The sequence below is a fragment of the Condylura cristata genome, unplaced genomic scaffold (assembly GCF_000260355.1).
Source record: "Condylura cristata isolate star-nosed mole 26May11 unplaced genomic scaffold, ConCri1.0 scaffold00006, whole genome shotgun sequence".
NCBI classification, from domain to species: domain Eukaryota; kingdom Metazoa; phylum Chordata; class Mammalia; order Eulipotyphla; family Talpidae; genus Condylura; species Condylura cristata.
The window spans coordinates 9,664,154-9,679,235 of NW_004567107.1; the positions used below are offsets into that span (position 1 = coordinate 9,664,154).

Consider the following 15,082-nt stretch of genomic DNA (forward strand, 5'->3'; position numbering starts at 1 on the left):
GGGGGGGGGGGCAGGGATGTCGCTGCACCAGACGGGACAGGCCTTGCTGACTGCTGAGGCCACCAGCATGACTGGGTTTGCCAGGCTGACAGCTGCAACAGGTGGCCGACAGTGAGGAGCCGGTTTTCCTGTGACTAGGCCGACCCCCTGGGAGAGTTCAGATGCTCCTTTGCCTCAAACCTCAGCTCCTGTGGGGCCTTTCAAGTGGGACCTGTCCGCGGGCGAGGCCCACCCCTCCCCTTGCTTCCTGGCATGGGCCAGGTAGGGGTGAGCTGGACTTGGGCACTGGCTCCCCTTCTCTGCCCCCCCCTGCTGCTGCCACTAAACCCCCCATTGGGGGCCAGGTGTCAGGGGAGCTGAGAACCCAGACCCCAGTCCAGTAGGAGCGTGGGACCTGGGCGCTAGTCTGGGGCTTCCACCTGCCTCTGGGGTGCAGCAGCCTCCCACGGCCTTTCTGGGCTTCAGAGATGGACCCACGGAGCACGGGTGGTCAGGGCATCTGCCCCTTGCCTGCTTGGGCCCCAGGAGGCTCTTGAGTTCAAAGAGGCAAGGGGGTGGGGGTGTCTTCCCACTTGTGAAGTCAGCACAAGGCCTAGTCACCCTGACTCCGCCCCGGCATTTCATTCATACCAGATAATAGCTACTTTACTGCCAACTGGCCATGTAATAACCTTGTGCACCTTTGAGAAGATTTATGGTTTTGAATTGCTGCTTTTAATAACATTTTTATATTAAAGTTATAACTAATGTGTCTGATTTACAATTTAAAAACTCCCTTTGGAAAATTGCAGGTGTTTCCCCTAGAGAATTGTCAGCTGTTGGATGGCAGGAGGAATTGTTTCTGGTTTTTCTTGGAATCCTGAAGGTTGAGGGGGAATGGCAGGACCCCATCCTCTCCCTGGCCACCAGCGCCCTCCTCTCTCTGCCTCCCATTCTCAGCAGTGTTCTCACCCTTCCCACAGGAGGATGTGGAACCTTATTCTACTGTGAGTACCTGACCCATGGGGACAAGAACATTGGCTGAAGGCCACAGCGAAGTAAAAGTGGAATGTGAACTTAGAGACAGCCCATTACATACTGAAGAGCAGGCACTTTCAAACTGGGAGCAGTCGGCACACAGGCAGCACCACCCTGTAAGTCTGGAGTGAGTTCTAGGTTTGGCTCTGTTCCTCATTGCCTGCCCCACTTGGGTCGGGCTCCCTGGTTTCAGTTTCTCCTGCTGCATTCAGCTAGCTCCCCAGTTGTTGAGAGGGAATCTGTCATATATACATGCGATTCGTGTGATTACATTTCCCTAAATCTGAGGCAGTCTGGAGAAAAAGAGAGGTGAAGGGCTAGGGAGGAGTCAGCTACAGGACGGTGAAGGCCATGGGCTCCGCAGAGTTAAAACACCCCCTCCCCCCACCCCAGTCCTTAAAGTTGCAAGTTACTCCCACTTTCTTCTCTCATTCCTTCTGCCTCAGCCCTTTAACAGCACAGCAGGAGCAGGGGAGAGGGGAGATGAGTCACTGGGCCAAAGTCAGTGGGCTGGAGAGGAGAGTGTATGGCACAGGTCCAAGTCCCTCAGCCCCAGCCCCAGCCCTGCTCTGAGGAGCTGTAGAGACACCCCTGAGGCCAGTGGTCTCTGGGACTGGAGCGTGCCTGGTTCTTTGTGGTCTGGCTTAGTGTGAAGAAATATTTAGCTTTGGAATTTAGGAGCAAGGTATTAGAAATCTCATTCACTCAGTGTTAAGTTACTAAAATACTTCATTCTTTATACTCTTTCCTCTTTATAGATAATCTGAAAATACTGTATAACAAACAGGAATTATAATTTGAGTAGTAATTATAAGGAACTATAGCCTCTGTGGAATATTTCAATATTGAACTGTCAGGGAATGTCCATTTTTGGGTAGGTTCAAATATCCTAGTAAGTTAACAGTACACAGAATCGGATCAACATTGTCAAGTCAGTATTTATTTTGCTCCAAAAATTTCTTTGAATACTACTCATAGGGTTTGTATAAAGACTATGTGTAAAAACTTATCTCCAAGAATAACTCATGGTTGGCAGCAGGCAGGGCTAACACGCATGCTCCCACGCCTTGACGGGGCAGTCGTCCCTCATGAGACCAAGTTGGTGGGCTCTTTCTCTCTCTCTCTCTCCACCCGCCCCCCACACCCCAGCTCCTATCTTAGTTCTTCTGAACCTAACTCTGCATAGTGCTTTGTGCTCATCTTCAAACCAGTAACATCTCTGTAGTTGCCAGCACTAGTATTCATGGATAATTATAATGCTTCTCACTGCTCACCTGATTTTTCTGAGGTTTCTGAATTCAGAGAAATGCTAGGAAGGAGTTCGTGCATGTAAATAGGACTCTGGGCCCTGGCCCAGCTTCCACAGCATTCTAGGTGGAAGTGTGGGAGAGGGCCCAAACTTTTTAGAAAAAATAAATCCAATCTTGTAACGAAGCTCAAAACATAACAATCTTAAGAGCACAGTAGCCCTGGCTGCAGTGTGAGTGGGGACCCCCAACCAGGCAATCCCAGGATGCCTTTCAGCACCTCGGTTCTGTAGGTCTAGAAAACACTGATCTAGCAGTTCCCCAGGGTTCTTCCCTACCACAGAAGGCACAGAAATGAAAGGTAAGGAGGGCTCAAAACCTCTGCCCCCAGAGCCAGGCCCCAGCACCCTCTGAGGGTCACGACGCTCAGGCTAGGGTCAGGACTTACTCCCAGGCCCACGAGGCTGAGGATGAGCCCTAATGCTCCCCTAGTCCTACACCCAGTCCCACTTCCTGAGGACTTGGGAAGTACAAACACCACCCGTAGCTAGAAGTAATCCTGCGTGTTCCCACATCCCACCACTGGCATTGCACACGCTGAGGTCCCTGGAAAATAGCAGCGAGCCCACCCACCTGGGTGAACAGGTCACAGGCCCACACTCGTGGGCAGCTGCATCCTAGGCACCTGAGGGAGGTCCAGTGGCTGCAGAGTTGACAAACCCCCTCACTCCACTCATGAATCCCCATATACACCATCCTCGCCCTCTTCCCCTGGGGCGCCTGTGAGCATGAAGTACTCAGGTAAGTCCCACCAGGTTCTTCAGATTCGGGGGCCTCCGACCTTCAGCCTCCAGTTACTTAGCTCCTCTGCACTGACAGAAACGGGATCTGGGGAGCTATGTGGCAGGCAGAGTCATCCCTTCCCCAGAGTGCAGTGACGAGGCCGAGGTGGTGAGCGGGGTGCTCAGTACTCCCCCATGCCCTCCTCCAGCCACTTTAAATAGTGGACATCTCCTTGGTCCATGAGAAGACTGAAGACCTCTGGGATCTCGAAAGGATGCACCAACCTTTGGAAAGAAAGCAGGGCCTTGTGAGTAACCATGATCAAGATCAGCCCATGGGATCAAATCTAAATGGTCGGCCTCACGCCGGGTCCTCTGCAATCTGCTGAGGCCTATCGCCCCCATGGCGGCCACTCCTGGGCCGGTCTCCCCACCTGCACCTTGTGAGGAGTTAGGCCAGATGGCTTGAGATCACCCACAGTTTCAAGTTCTGAGTCTTACTGGCCTCTTCCTAACTATGGAACCATGGGGAAAGCACTTAACTTCTCTAAAGACCCTACAGAAGCGGACAGAAACAGCACCCGCTGACTGGCTCAGTGTACATGAAAGAGTGTAACAGGCGCTTACCTAACACGGCGGGCACGAGCCTGGTACTTGTATACGTCCGTTAAATGTCAGCGGCTCTCCATGATCCCACATTTCTGTTCCTTCCTCCACAGACTCCCCTCCCAGCAACTCTGTTCTCTTCCTTACCAGAAAGCTCCCCACTCCTGTTGTCAGTCAAAAGCCTCTCTTATATCTTAAAGCCCAACTCAACCACTGATTTTTCTAAGGGATCTTTTCCTTGACCCTCCAAACCCACCGGAATCTCTCCCTTTTGCCTGTTTTTCTTTGCCTGGCCCTCAGCACACAAGGCATCTTCACTTGCCACAGTGAAGACACATGAGTCGTTGGGCCTTAGTCTCCCATCTGTTAATCAGGGTAACAATCCACTACTTCCTTTCCACTGAACATTGATTGTAAGTTCTCCAGAGATGGCATGCTTAGTACATCACAACATGGCTATTCGTGTCTGGAGAAGTTTAACCCAGTACCTGAGTATAATGGATTTGCTTAAGATATTTCAAAAACACTAGGCCATGTTACATGTTTTTATAAGCAGACGCTCAGCAATATTTGACGCCAGTATGCAGACACATAAAATAAGGTACTTTCAACACTTCGTGCTGAGATGGCAGCTGTGCTGACAGTTCACGCGTGCACATGCACACCAGGGTGCTCCCATGTACACCCCCATCCAGGGGCAATCCACACTTACTGAAGGAACAACTGAGGCACAGAAAGTGAGTAACCTGCAAACACACTACAAATAGCAAGTGAAGAAGACAGAAGTTAACCCTGGAGGTCAAGCTCTGGGATTTGCTTGCTGAACTCTACAGCTGTGCCTAATCAGTTAAGCTATAACCTCTCCACAGGGCCTGTTCTACCAAAGGTGACTCAAGTGTTGAGACATGGGTGTAGCCAGGGAGTACAGATCCTGGTTCCCTAAGAAGTGAAAGAAAAGGGTTTTATCCAGATAGGTGACCTGCACCCCTGGTGGCACAGCAGTCAGTCTGGGCGCTTCTGAGGAACACCACATCTGAGCCCCGCTGCAGAGTCTGACATGGCGTTTCTATGGGAAATCTGAAAAATGTCCCACGTGATTACAGTTTTCACTGCCAAGATCACTATTTTAGAACAGGGTTTCTCAAGCTTTGAAGGCATCGCCTGTTAACCTAGCTTGACTCAACAACTTAGGGTGAGCCTGAGCTTTGCAGCGCCAGGGAGCCGCCATGTATCCAGCGATTCCAAGACCACACCTCGAGTGGTGTGGACCTGGCCCAGAGGTTGTCCAAGTAAACCGTGGCCCTGGGGCTCCGAGACGCAGGAGGTCCACGAGGTCAAGACTGTTTTCGTGACCGAGGGAATGTGCTGTTGACCCTCTAGGGTACTGCCCTCTGCACGGGTGGGCTGAAGTGCTGGCCCCGAGCACAGGGCCACGCAGCTCCGGGCCCTCCCCGCTGGCCCCGGACTCCTCACTGCCAGGCACGTGCATACGAAAAAATCCAGTTCACTTGAGACTATCGTTGACAAAGCTGTGGAAATGATTAAGCTTTATTATTTTGTGTGGTGAAATGGGACGTTCACAAAGTACTTAACTGTATAGTTGAGTTCACTGTTAAACTTGCCTGAGTCACTAGCTAGAGGTTTTTGTTTTCAGGGAACACCATTTTTACTTTCAGGTGTTAGTATTTGATATCTTCTCAGATATCAACAGAGTAAGACATTACTCGAAGACAATTTATGTAATTTGTAGCCAATGAAAAAATTCTTGTTTTCAAGGAAAATCTGAGCTTAGAAAAACCTGAATTTATCACCACCATAAGCCTATGAAAGATGCTTCTGATACGAACTAGCTTTGCCATTAAGTCAGATTTTGCAAAAATGTGAAATGTTGCCATGTTTCTCACTCTTCCAGTGTTTTTTTTAAAAGTATTACTTCCCATAACATGCATTCTTTATGTTAATAGGTAATGGTTCTTATTGTTACTGTAAAATAGTGAAATATAGTTTGAAAGTTTTAATTTAGTAAACTCTGATATAACCACATAAACAGCTCTTTAAGGTCCGCTGTCATTTTGAAGGCATAAAGACACCCTGAGACCTTTGCACTCAAAGTAGTAAAATAGCTTTTGCCACTTGTCAAGGACATTCTTAAGTGAATTTTGAGAACTTCTGCTTTCATGCACTCTGGCCTCGGATTTTGGCGAATCTGAGGGACAGGGATACGCGAAGGGGTGTATGGGGATTGATGACTGGGCTCGTGCACGTGGTCCCCAGTATGTGCCGCTGGCATTACCTGATGTAGCTGGACAGCGTGTAGACCCTGGAAGTCTTTGTCTTTATTAACTATAAAAGAAAAACACCACCACAGCTTGACTAAGAACTAAGCGCAGCACTGCAGCCACCCCCTCACCCGCCACCCCCGCAGGCCCTGCCACAGGAAACCCAGCTCACAAGGGAACCTATGGCATCCTGTGAGGGACAAGAGCCTCCAGCAGCTGATCTCTGCTCATTCCTCACTGGGGCCTGGAGAGAACTTGGGGAAGAGGCCTTGGTCTTATATTCTCCCTGTCAGGGATCCACCTCCACCCCCCTTCTCACTCACCAATAGGATTTCAGTGGCTTCTTCTATCTCTCCATTCCAAAAGTACCTGGAGAAAGAACAAAACCAAATTATAATGTTCAGGAGACAAGTCCAATCAAATGTCAAACCTGGCCCAATTTAGTGACTCTCCTCACGTGGAAACTTTAAAACCTTTCCAGTCCCCTGTAAGTTGGCCAAGGCCTCACAATGCAACCATCCTGATAACCTGCTGTGACACACGGTGCGTCCTGGAAGTGAGAGGCTCACCATCTCTTGAAGTTGGCCTACCCTAAACGTTTTCATATGCCATGGCTTTAGGGTGTGCCAACATCTGCCATCCACTTGCTTCTTCAACTTCCACCTGAAGAACTGCCTCAGACAACCCTGAAGAAACACCTGGGTTTTCCTGTCTCCAAACCAGCCTCTCCAGCCTCTCAATGCTCATCCCAGACTAACTGTTGGGCTGCTGCCCCGTGCTCTGGGCTGCTGCCACTCTCAGCTGGCTCTCAGAGTTGAGTGCCCACAAATGGATAAGTAAAAAGGCACAGGAGGCTTATAAAAGATGGACACAAGTCCAAAGGTTAAAAATAAAGCCAGTGACAATGTTCAGAAAAGAGTATGAGGACAGCATCATAGGAAGAAAAAGAAACTTGTCCTGAGAATGATTTTAAGCGACCTAAAGTCTAAGACCACCTAGTCCACAGGCTGGCGCTGTCTCAGACTGAGGTAAAAGGCCCCATTGTGAAGGAGGCTGGAATCCTCTTCTGGTTCCTGTGCTGGCTTTCGGGGACTCACCTATGGCACTTATTAAACTGATGATGGGAACTGCACTGTCCAGAAGACTGAGAAGACCTCGATCAGAGCTGAAGCAGCGCCAGACTGGGGAGCCACAGCTGCAGAGGAAGGGGCTGACACCACTGGGGGGAGGGGGAGGCGCGCGCATTGGACAGCACTTTCTTGTTTTGACTTGTAAAATAGATTATTTCTTTTTCTCTCCCCTTCCCCTCCACCAGGGGCAGTAGGAAATGAGAAACAAGATGATCAGAGAGATGAAGGCACAAGACAAGCGCTCCACACTAGCTAGCGTAGAGCTGCTGACATAGTGGCGGCAGTGGTGCCACTGAAGCCGTGAGTGACGTGGAGGGCCGAGGGCGCAGGCGGGGCCTGTCACTCATGCTCAACCCTCAGCTGTCCCGGAGCCTAACACAATAGCAGTTATCTTCACTGTCCCTTGCTGGCGTCCTCAGAGATGGAGTACCCAGTCTGTCTTCCTGACAGCAAGCCAGGTGATTCAAACAGGGCGCGAACAAGATTCCCCATCCCTACACTGCAGTTTGTTCTGCCCTCTCCACACACAGCCTACACTGTTGCCTTGCTGGGTGATACGAATCCACTGCTTGATCTCCTCTGAATACAAATCAACAGTGAGCTGCTTCCCTGAGTACCTATGAATTGTCCTTTGACAATTCCCCATTAATTCAGTGTTCCTTCCCCCAGCCAGAACCTGGCTTAGCACTGCTGCCCACCCCCTCCACCAAAACTCACAGTGAGGATACCCGGGGCAGGATATTCACCGAGGTAGCCAGCTTCTTGTCCAGCACAGCCCTAAAGAAGAGAGACAGTTGCGTTGAGGCAAGTGTCCAGGATGTTGGAAGAATTAGGGAGCAGGGGTTCCTGGGAATATTCAGGAACCCAAGTCTAGTTAGAGAGCCAATTAGATAGCCAACACAATCCATAATCGCCACGCCCTGAGCTCTGAAGACAGCTATTTTCAAGTCCCTCCCAGGGGAAGCAGCTGGCCCTGGTTGGCTTAGGCGGTGAGAATAGCACTGGACAAGAGATGGCCCAGATTCCCTCTAGGCCCTGCAGAAGGACGGCAGTGTGACATTATGTGAGTTTTCCATTTCAGGAGTATCCGAGCACCGCTCCAAGCTGGGCAGACCCCCCTCTTTCAGACTGACTCCTGCTGTACGAGAGGACTGAGGTAGTCAGTGGTTTCCAGCCCTTTTCACCGCCAAGGAGTCCTCGGTTCACACCAAAACCATCTTCTGCTTTCACAGCTCAGATTAGTATCTGTTGATAGTGCTTCTCAGCAGATGCCCATGTGATCACGTAGAATTCGACTACAGGTAAATGCAAAAGGAAAGCCTCACATCCTGTGCATATCTCTGGCACATACAGGTCTCTTCACTTCTTGTTTTTGTACAGGATTCTGCCACAGTCCTAAGAGCAGAGCCGTCTCCTCTGCAGATCTATAAGACTTTTTTTTTTTTTTGACAGATCACAAGCTGGAACCCTTGGCCTGCGAGTCTCTGATTCCCGTGCAGAGCATGGAGAACACAACAAAATGTTCATGCCACAGGTGTTTCAGAAACACAAGCACCACCAAGTTACCAAGGCAGAGATGTGTTCCCAAGCTGCAGACCTCAAGCCCTCAGAATCAGGTAGGCCCTGGCCACCGCTCTCAGGTCTCTGGTAGTCAAGGGGGCCAGGTCTCTATTCTTTGAAGTGTTTGCATCCTGCCAAATAAAACCCAGTCCTCTGATCCCTCCTCCCCTCGGCTGCGAAGAGAACTGACCTACTTTCCCTTCCCTTAAGCCTCGAGCTGAACACTGCTCTATTTAAGGCTCCACATTAACTATCACCCTCCTTCCCTTGGAAAGTTACAGGGGCTAAATAAATCCCTGATGGTAAAGAGCTGTGTCCATATGGCACACATTTGTTTAAGCAAATGCTGCAAGTCTTGCTCGCTTAATCATCCACTGAGAAGCCACATTTTATTGATTCCATGGCTGGCACACCTCACGGGCCCTTCCACTCTCTGTGCGTGAAGTTCCAGCTGACTGATCACAGTGACCTGTCCTTGTGCCCAAAGCAGTAGAAGTGGAGAGGACTGGGGTCTTCAGATGGAGGGAGGAGGGGCGCAGACACACACCTCTGCAGAAGTCCCTTTACTCTTGCAACTTTTTGAATTTAAATATCAAGACAAAAAATTAGAAACAGAAACTTGGTAGACAGGTAGGTAGACACAGATGGATAGGTAGGTAGGCCCTCTGAAACCCTAGTTCATGGATTCCCTCAGGGATCAGGCTCCTTAAAAATGCCTGCCTTAGGTGCCAGTATGGTTGGGTAAGTCCCGTTTCTGGGTTGCAGACATCTGGTTGTGTCCTTACATGATGGGGTGGGGACATGGAGACTTGTGGGTCTCTTATAAGAACATTAAACTACTATGAGGTCTCCACTCTGATTTCTTAATCACCTCTTATGGGCTCTACCTGATAGTACCATCACCTTTGAGGGTAGGATTCCAACATATACATTTTCGAGGAACATAACATGCTGACCATAGCAGACTCAAGATGACTGTAAATCTATAGCTGCCAATGTTATGTTTCTTCATCGATGTAATGACTACACAGTATTTACAATATACATGAAGTTATACATTTTTCTATTCACTTAACTTTGAAATAACTGGTTTTTATGTGCTGCATATTACAATAAAAGGGGTATTTGAAAGGAAAAAAATGCCTGCCTTCTACCACTACCAGGGAACCCCTGCACACCCCCCATGTTTATCTTCAAAGCCCCCTCTACTTACCCGGTCGCCATAGTCGCGGCTAGTTTGCTGTCTCTGTCGCTAAGAAGACACACAGATTGTGTTTTTCCGCCATATCAAATAAGCCCGGGGCCAGGAGATGTGGGGGTGACCTGCCATGCAGCTTTGTTCCACCTATTCCTATGTGCCATTAGCTCGTCAGAAGTAGGTCCAGTCTCTATGAAGTTGGGTCCTTATTTATAGGTTCAAAAACTCTCAGATGCCAGCTCTGGGCAAATGTAGGTTTGTGAGGCCTGAGAAATATTCAGGTGCTTAAAGGCTGACAGTGGGGTTGCTGGGAGATAGACCTCACTGCGTAGAATGGAGGGGAATGGCGTTCGGTTTCTGTACTATGATCTACGGTAGGTGTCAGATTACTTATAAATTGGATTTTACCTAATTAGTTAATTTCAAAGTACCTCATATATAAAAATAAAGCACCAAAGTTGCTTTTCAAAGACCAACAGTGAGTCACTGTTATGGGGTTCAGGACCTCACACTTGTCTGAGGAAAGTAACATTCACAGAAGAGTGGTTCCCAGACTACATGTATGGCATTTTAAAAAACCTCAGCTTTGTTACCAGTATTTATCATCAAGATATCTTACACTTGGATATATAGTTATCTATATATATAGTTATCTATATAAGTCTTCCAACTCTGGGCTTGCAGTCCCACGAGGTCACATCTAGCTAGAGCTGTGGCGCCCACCCCCTCTAGGCATGACGCTTCCTCCCAATCCACAGCTTTCCCCTGCTCTTTGCCCCCAACCCCACCACGAGGAAGGGTCGCTACCCAAGTCATCATTCTGCCCCAGCCCACAGCACTCACTTGAGTGTCCTGCCTGAAGGGGCCAGAGTTGGTCACCGTGGCCTAATCCAATTCTCTCTCCACATCGGAGAGCAGAGCCCAGAGAAGACAGACCTGTCTAAGATCACAGGTGGCACTGGCAACCAAGGAGACCGAGCAGCTAGTTCTTCTGATTCAATATTCGGTAATTCCACCTGGTACCCAATGTGCGATTTTTCAGTTTAGAATATGCCTGTCAATGAGAACAGCGCCTTTGACCAGAACCAGATGAACCTGAGCTGACCGGGACCATAGCAGAGAGGCAGCAGACTCAACAGAACGTGAAAGAAGAGCGAAGCACTACAGTGGCATTGACAGACAGGTCCCCGCGTGGGCTCTGCCGTTAAAGCTGGGGGTCCTGCCAGCTAACATTCGTGGGACCCTCCGCGACACATATGCACACTCTCCCACGAGTGCTGGAAGTGAGCCCATCTGCCCCTCCTCCATCCACGCAGGATTAGCCTGTGGAGGCTACGCCCAGAGACTGGATTCAAGAGTGCCAAGTAGTGAAGCAAGGAGCCAAAGCCACTTCCCTCTCGGCCGCAAGCTCTCTTCAGAGCTGCAGCTACTAGGAGGTGTGAAGAGGCAAAACTCAGATACAACATTTATTGAGGATCTGATTGATACACTCAAGTCACTGGGGTAAGGACTAGACATTTTCCATAGCACTTAGCCCTCACGACCCTGGAAAGTAGACGGCAGTATCCTGCTCCGTAATTCAGAAAGTTAGCGTTTAAAGAGGGAAGCAACTTGCCCAAAGCCACAAAGATACTAAGTGTCAGAGCAAGATTCAGTCTGGTCTGATGATGGACCTAGTGCCCCTCCTACCATCCCATAGTTGTTTCTAGAAATTTGCCAAACTCTTGGAGTGACCTCTTCATCTCCTCTGTGGTGAGCACCTCTGGGGCTGAACGAGACTTTCTCTAAGAAGAAAGCTGGGCCAGGAATCAGAAGAACTAAAATTCTCAGCCTGCATACTTCCACTCTTCTCTCACCTTGAACACCTGGGACAAGCCATCTGACCTGGGTCTCATACACCTTGTGTGTCCCCACGTGCCACTCCAAGTATTTCAGGCCTGGGCCCTCCCTGGTGGCACAGCGGGTTAAAGCACAGCACTAAGAAGCTAAAAGCCACTTCAGCATGCGTTCAATCCCCCCCCAGAGCTGACCCACATGGCACGGCAGACCTCTCCTGGCCTGCCCGCTGCCCCCCTCAGCAATGTACTTCATCAGTCGGCCTGTTCTGCTCCCCACTCAGTCTCTGGTGAAGCCTCTCACTGCCCCCGCACCTCTGGCCTGTATCCCAGTTCTGTATGCATAAATAAATAAATCTTTAAAAAAAAAAAATTTCAGGTCCAGCACTAGGATCTGCCAGGGGATCATTCTGCTCTGCTTCTCCTATCACCCCAAGCAGATAAAGGTGGAGTTCATTGCTGGATGGACAAGACAAAAAAGCAGGCCCCAAGCAGCAGCTCCGGGGCATCTGCTTAGCTCCCTGAAGCCACGGCTAAGCCCCTTCACCGTACCTGGCGATATCTCTGGCAATTTGCTCGTTGGGGCAGTTGACAAAGACGACAGAGTAAGTGCCGGAGACATAGCTGCCAGTGACGGCGGAGTGGAGATGCAGGTACAGGGTCCTGAGTATGGGGTAGGTCAGGAGAGAAGCCGCCAGGATCTGCAAGATAGGAAAGGGAAATCACAGGCCATGAACGGCCCATCGGGCATCGGCCTGCTCAAGCAGATGGTAGCAAGGCTGTGCATTTTCTCATCATTCCCTGCCCACAGAGGAACTCCTGGCATCTGCAATGCATGCTTATGTTCAAGTTTTCCTATCTCGATATTTTCCTCTGCATTTCATAGATGTTTTAAAAAATGGAGGCTCAGAAATCTAGAAACATGTTCACAGCTTTTAATTGGGGGAAGCCCAATTAAGACTCAAATCGCAATGACTTGAATTCTGTTGTTCTGGTACAGAACTGCTGTCAGTGGTAGCCGACAGCTGTTGAACCGCTGTTATCTGAGGAGATTATTACCACTGATAAACTCTGACAGGCACTAACGTTTTAGGGAGTAATTTTACCTCCATCCCCTGGCAGACCAGCGGCCTGCTTGTACTGCAATGCAGCCTGTTACTGGGCCTGCGAGCTGGAGGCCCAGGAGGAAGGCTCTGCCAGAGGGAGCAGGAAAAGATGCTGATGGCATCACCACATTGCATCTCAAGTACTAATGGGATCACCAGAGTAGAGGGCGACACTCCAAGCAAGTAACAGCCGATGCAAACTCGAGGGGCACTTCCGGACAGCTGAGATATCCAGACTGCACGGCTCTGGGGTAGGAGACGCAGGCCTGGCTAGAATGGTAACAAAAAGGGTCCAGCTAGGGAGCTCAGGGTTTGCGCTCAGCTGACTGGATGCTTTGGAAGTTTTAATGTTGGAGAGCAGTGCTGTGGTCAGGAGAAGCAGAGTACCCCAGGAGAAGGTGGGAGTGCCACACGGGCAGCTTCCACAGCTGGTCATGGTGATGATCCAGGAGTAAGGCATGACAACCCCAAATCAAGAAGACAGCAGCAACAATGTGGAAGGAAAACAGATTTTCTTTTAGCGATAAATGTTTAAACTAAGAGGAAATGAAAAGAGCCGTGCCGGGGTTCTTTGCTTGAGGCCCCTAATGGAATCTTTGTGAGGACAGAGGCACCTCGCAAGCAGTTCCACCGTCAGGCTGCACAGAGCAGGCTTCTCCTCCAAGCCCAGCACTCAGGCTTCGCTCAAATGAACCGCTCTGTCTCGCCCTTTTTCACTTTATGGTCTGCTCCTGGCTCCTGCTTCCTGGCAGGGCCTAGAGCACTTTTACATCTTCCGCTGAAGTTTGACCGGAGGCCTCTCTGGGCTGGGTTTCTCATTCCCGCTCACTCCCTCCACCAGCACCTCCAAGTCAACATACTAGTACCCTGAACAAAACCAGTGGCCATGAAAGTAAAAAGATGCAGGCTTCTCAGAGAAGCTGTGTGTGTGTGTGTGTGTTTAGCACCAACTCAGTTCCACTAGAGGAAAAAAGTAAAAGCACCATAGAGCAAGATTTAAAGCTTAGTGTCCACACTGCTGCCTGCCTGTGGCCTTCGGCAAGTTACTTCCTCTCCCTTCTACAAATGTTACCTAGAATTGGAGATTACGCCATTGTGCTGCCTACCTCAGAGTTGCTGAGTTCAAACAAGATAGGAAAATAATTTCCAATCATCAATCAATGATTTGCTCATCACTGTATCCCCCAAACATTTCACTGCACATAGCAGTTTCTCAGTAAACATCTGTAGACTAATGTTAAATATCTCATGAAATAGGCAGGGTTTGGGGTGAACCCTTGTTGGCAGGAGATGGGGTGTACTGGGACATGTCAGTTGCTATGACTCGAGGTGGCTTCCAGCGCAGATGCTAAAACAAAAGGAGCAGCAGCAGGTGTCCAACCGAAAAGCCACGTCTAGGGAGACCTGCAGCCTGTCAGCCAGCAGCTGTCAGTGGAGCACAGAGCTCGTGACATTAAGTATAGACTCAACTGAAATGTACTGAAGTGCTTATCGAACTCGCAGCCAAAGTTCAAAGAGGGAAATGTGCCCTCGGATGTTATCTAAGGTGACCCTCCACTGGCCAGGTCAGGTAACAAGGCAGAACACACAGAACCTGCAACAGACTCAAGACTTGAATTCCAGACTCCCACATCCAATCTGCGATCTTGGAACTGCAAAGAACAGGACTAGGAGTTGACAGAGTGGGGTCTCTTGGCTTCACTTAATCCAGTGGTTCTCACTTTGGGGCAGCCTGGCTCCCCAGGAGACATTTGCATCATCCGGAGACAATTTTGATTGTTCTGCTGGAGAGGGGACACTGTCGACCCAGTCGGCAGAGGCTGGAGATGCAGCTTGGCCGCTTTCTGCTGGACGGCTGACCAGGCTGAGAGACAGCTGCTTTCCCGTGTCTCCCCCGGGGCCACGCTCCCATCTCATTCATTTCTGTATCCCCAGGGAAAATGTTTGTGGACCTCAGACACATAAAAGTCCAACTGGAACCAAGGGTGGACTACAAATGTGTTAGATTGTGTCACTGTACAAATGCAAAATGAACCAGAAAGACACATTACAACATTCCCTAACAGAAACATTTTACTAGGAAAATAGCTGCTATAATTTTAAAAGTCCTGACATTTGTTTTTTTCTATATACCTTTTCTTATTTTACATTCTTTTAAAGTATTTTTGTCTATCTTTACAGTTAGTCAGATTTTATTCTGCCTTTTCCTCTTTCTGCCCTGGAGTGTCCTTGTAAGAGATTATGGTTGACTTTACAATCTGTTAAAAACAAAACAAAGGGCCCTCCCTGGTGGCGCAGCGGGTTAAAGCACTGCACTGAGAA

The 15,082-nt window shown here is 49.4% G+C and overlaps 1 protein-coding gene across 1 annotated transcript in view; it reads right to left on the reverse strand.

The window, feature by feature from the left end:
- Nucleotides 1-1,943: 1,943 nt before the first annotated feature.
- Nucleotides 1,944-15,082, reverse strand: part of LOC105853279 (protein CutA homolog) — a 17,572-nt gene continuing 4,433 nt past the window's right edge. Inside the window, exons 3-7 of the mRNA XM_012721230.1 lie at nucleotides 12,207-12,355; nucleotides 7,779-7,838; nucleotides 6,255-6,300; nucleotides 5,946-5,995; nucleotides 1,944-3,331 (exon numbers count right to left, since the gene is read on the reverse strand). Coding sequence (XP_012576684.1) covers nucleotides 3,229-3,331; nucleotides 5,946-5,995; nucleotides 6,255-6,300; nucleotides 7,779-7,838; nucleotides 12,207-12,355 — 408 coding nt within the window. The 3' untranslated portion in view covers nucleotides 1,944-3,228. The remainder of the gene's footprint in view (nucleotides 3,332-5,945; nucleotides 5,996-6,254; nucleotides 6,301-7,778; nucleotides 7,839-12,206; nucleotides 12,356-15,082) is intronic.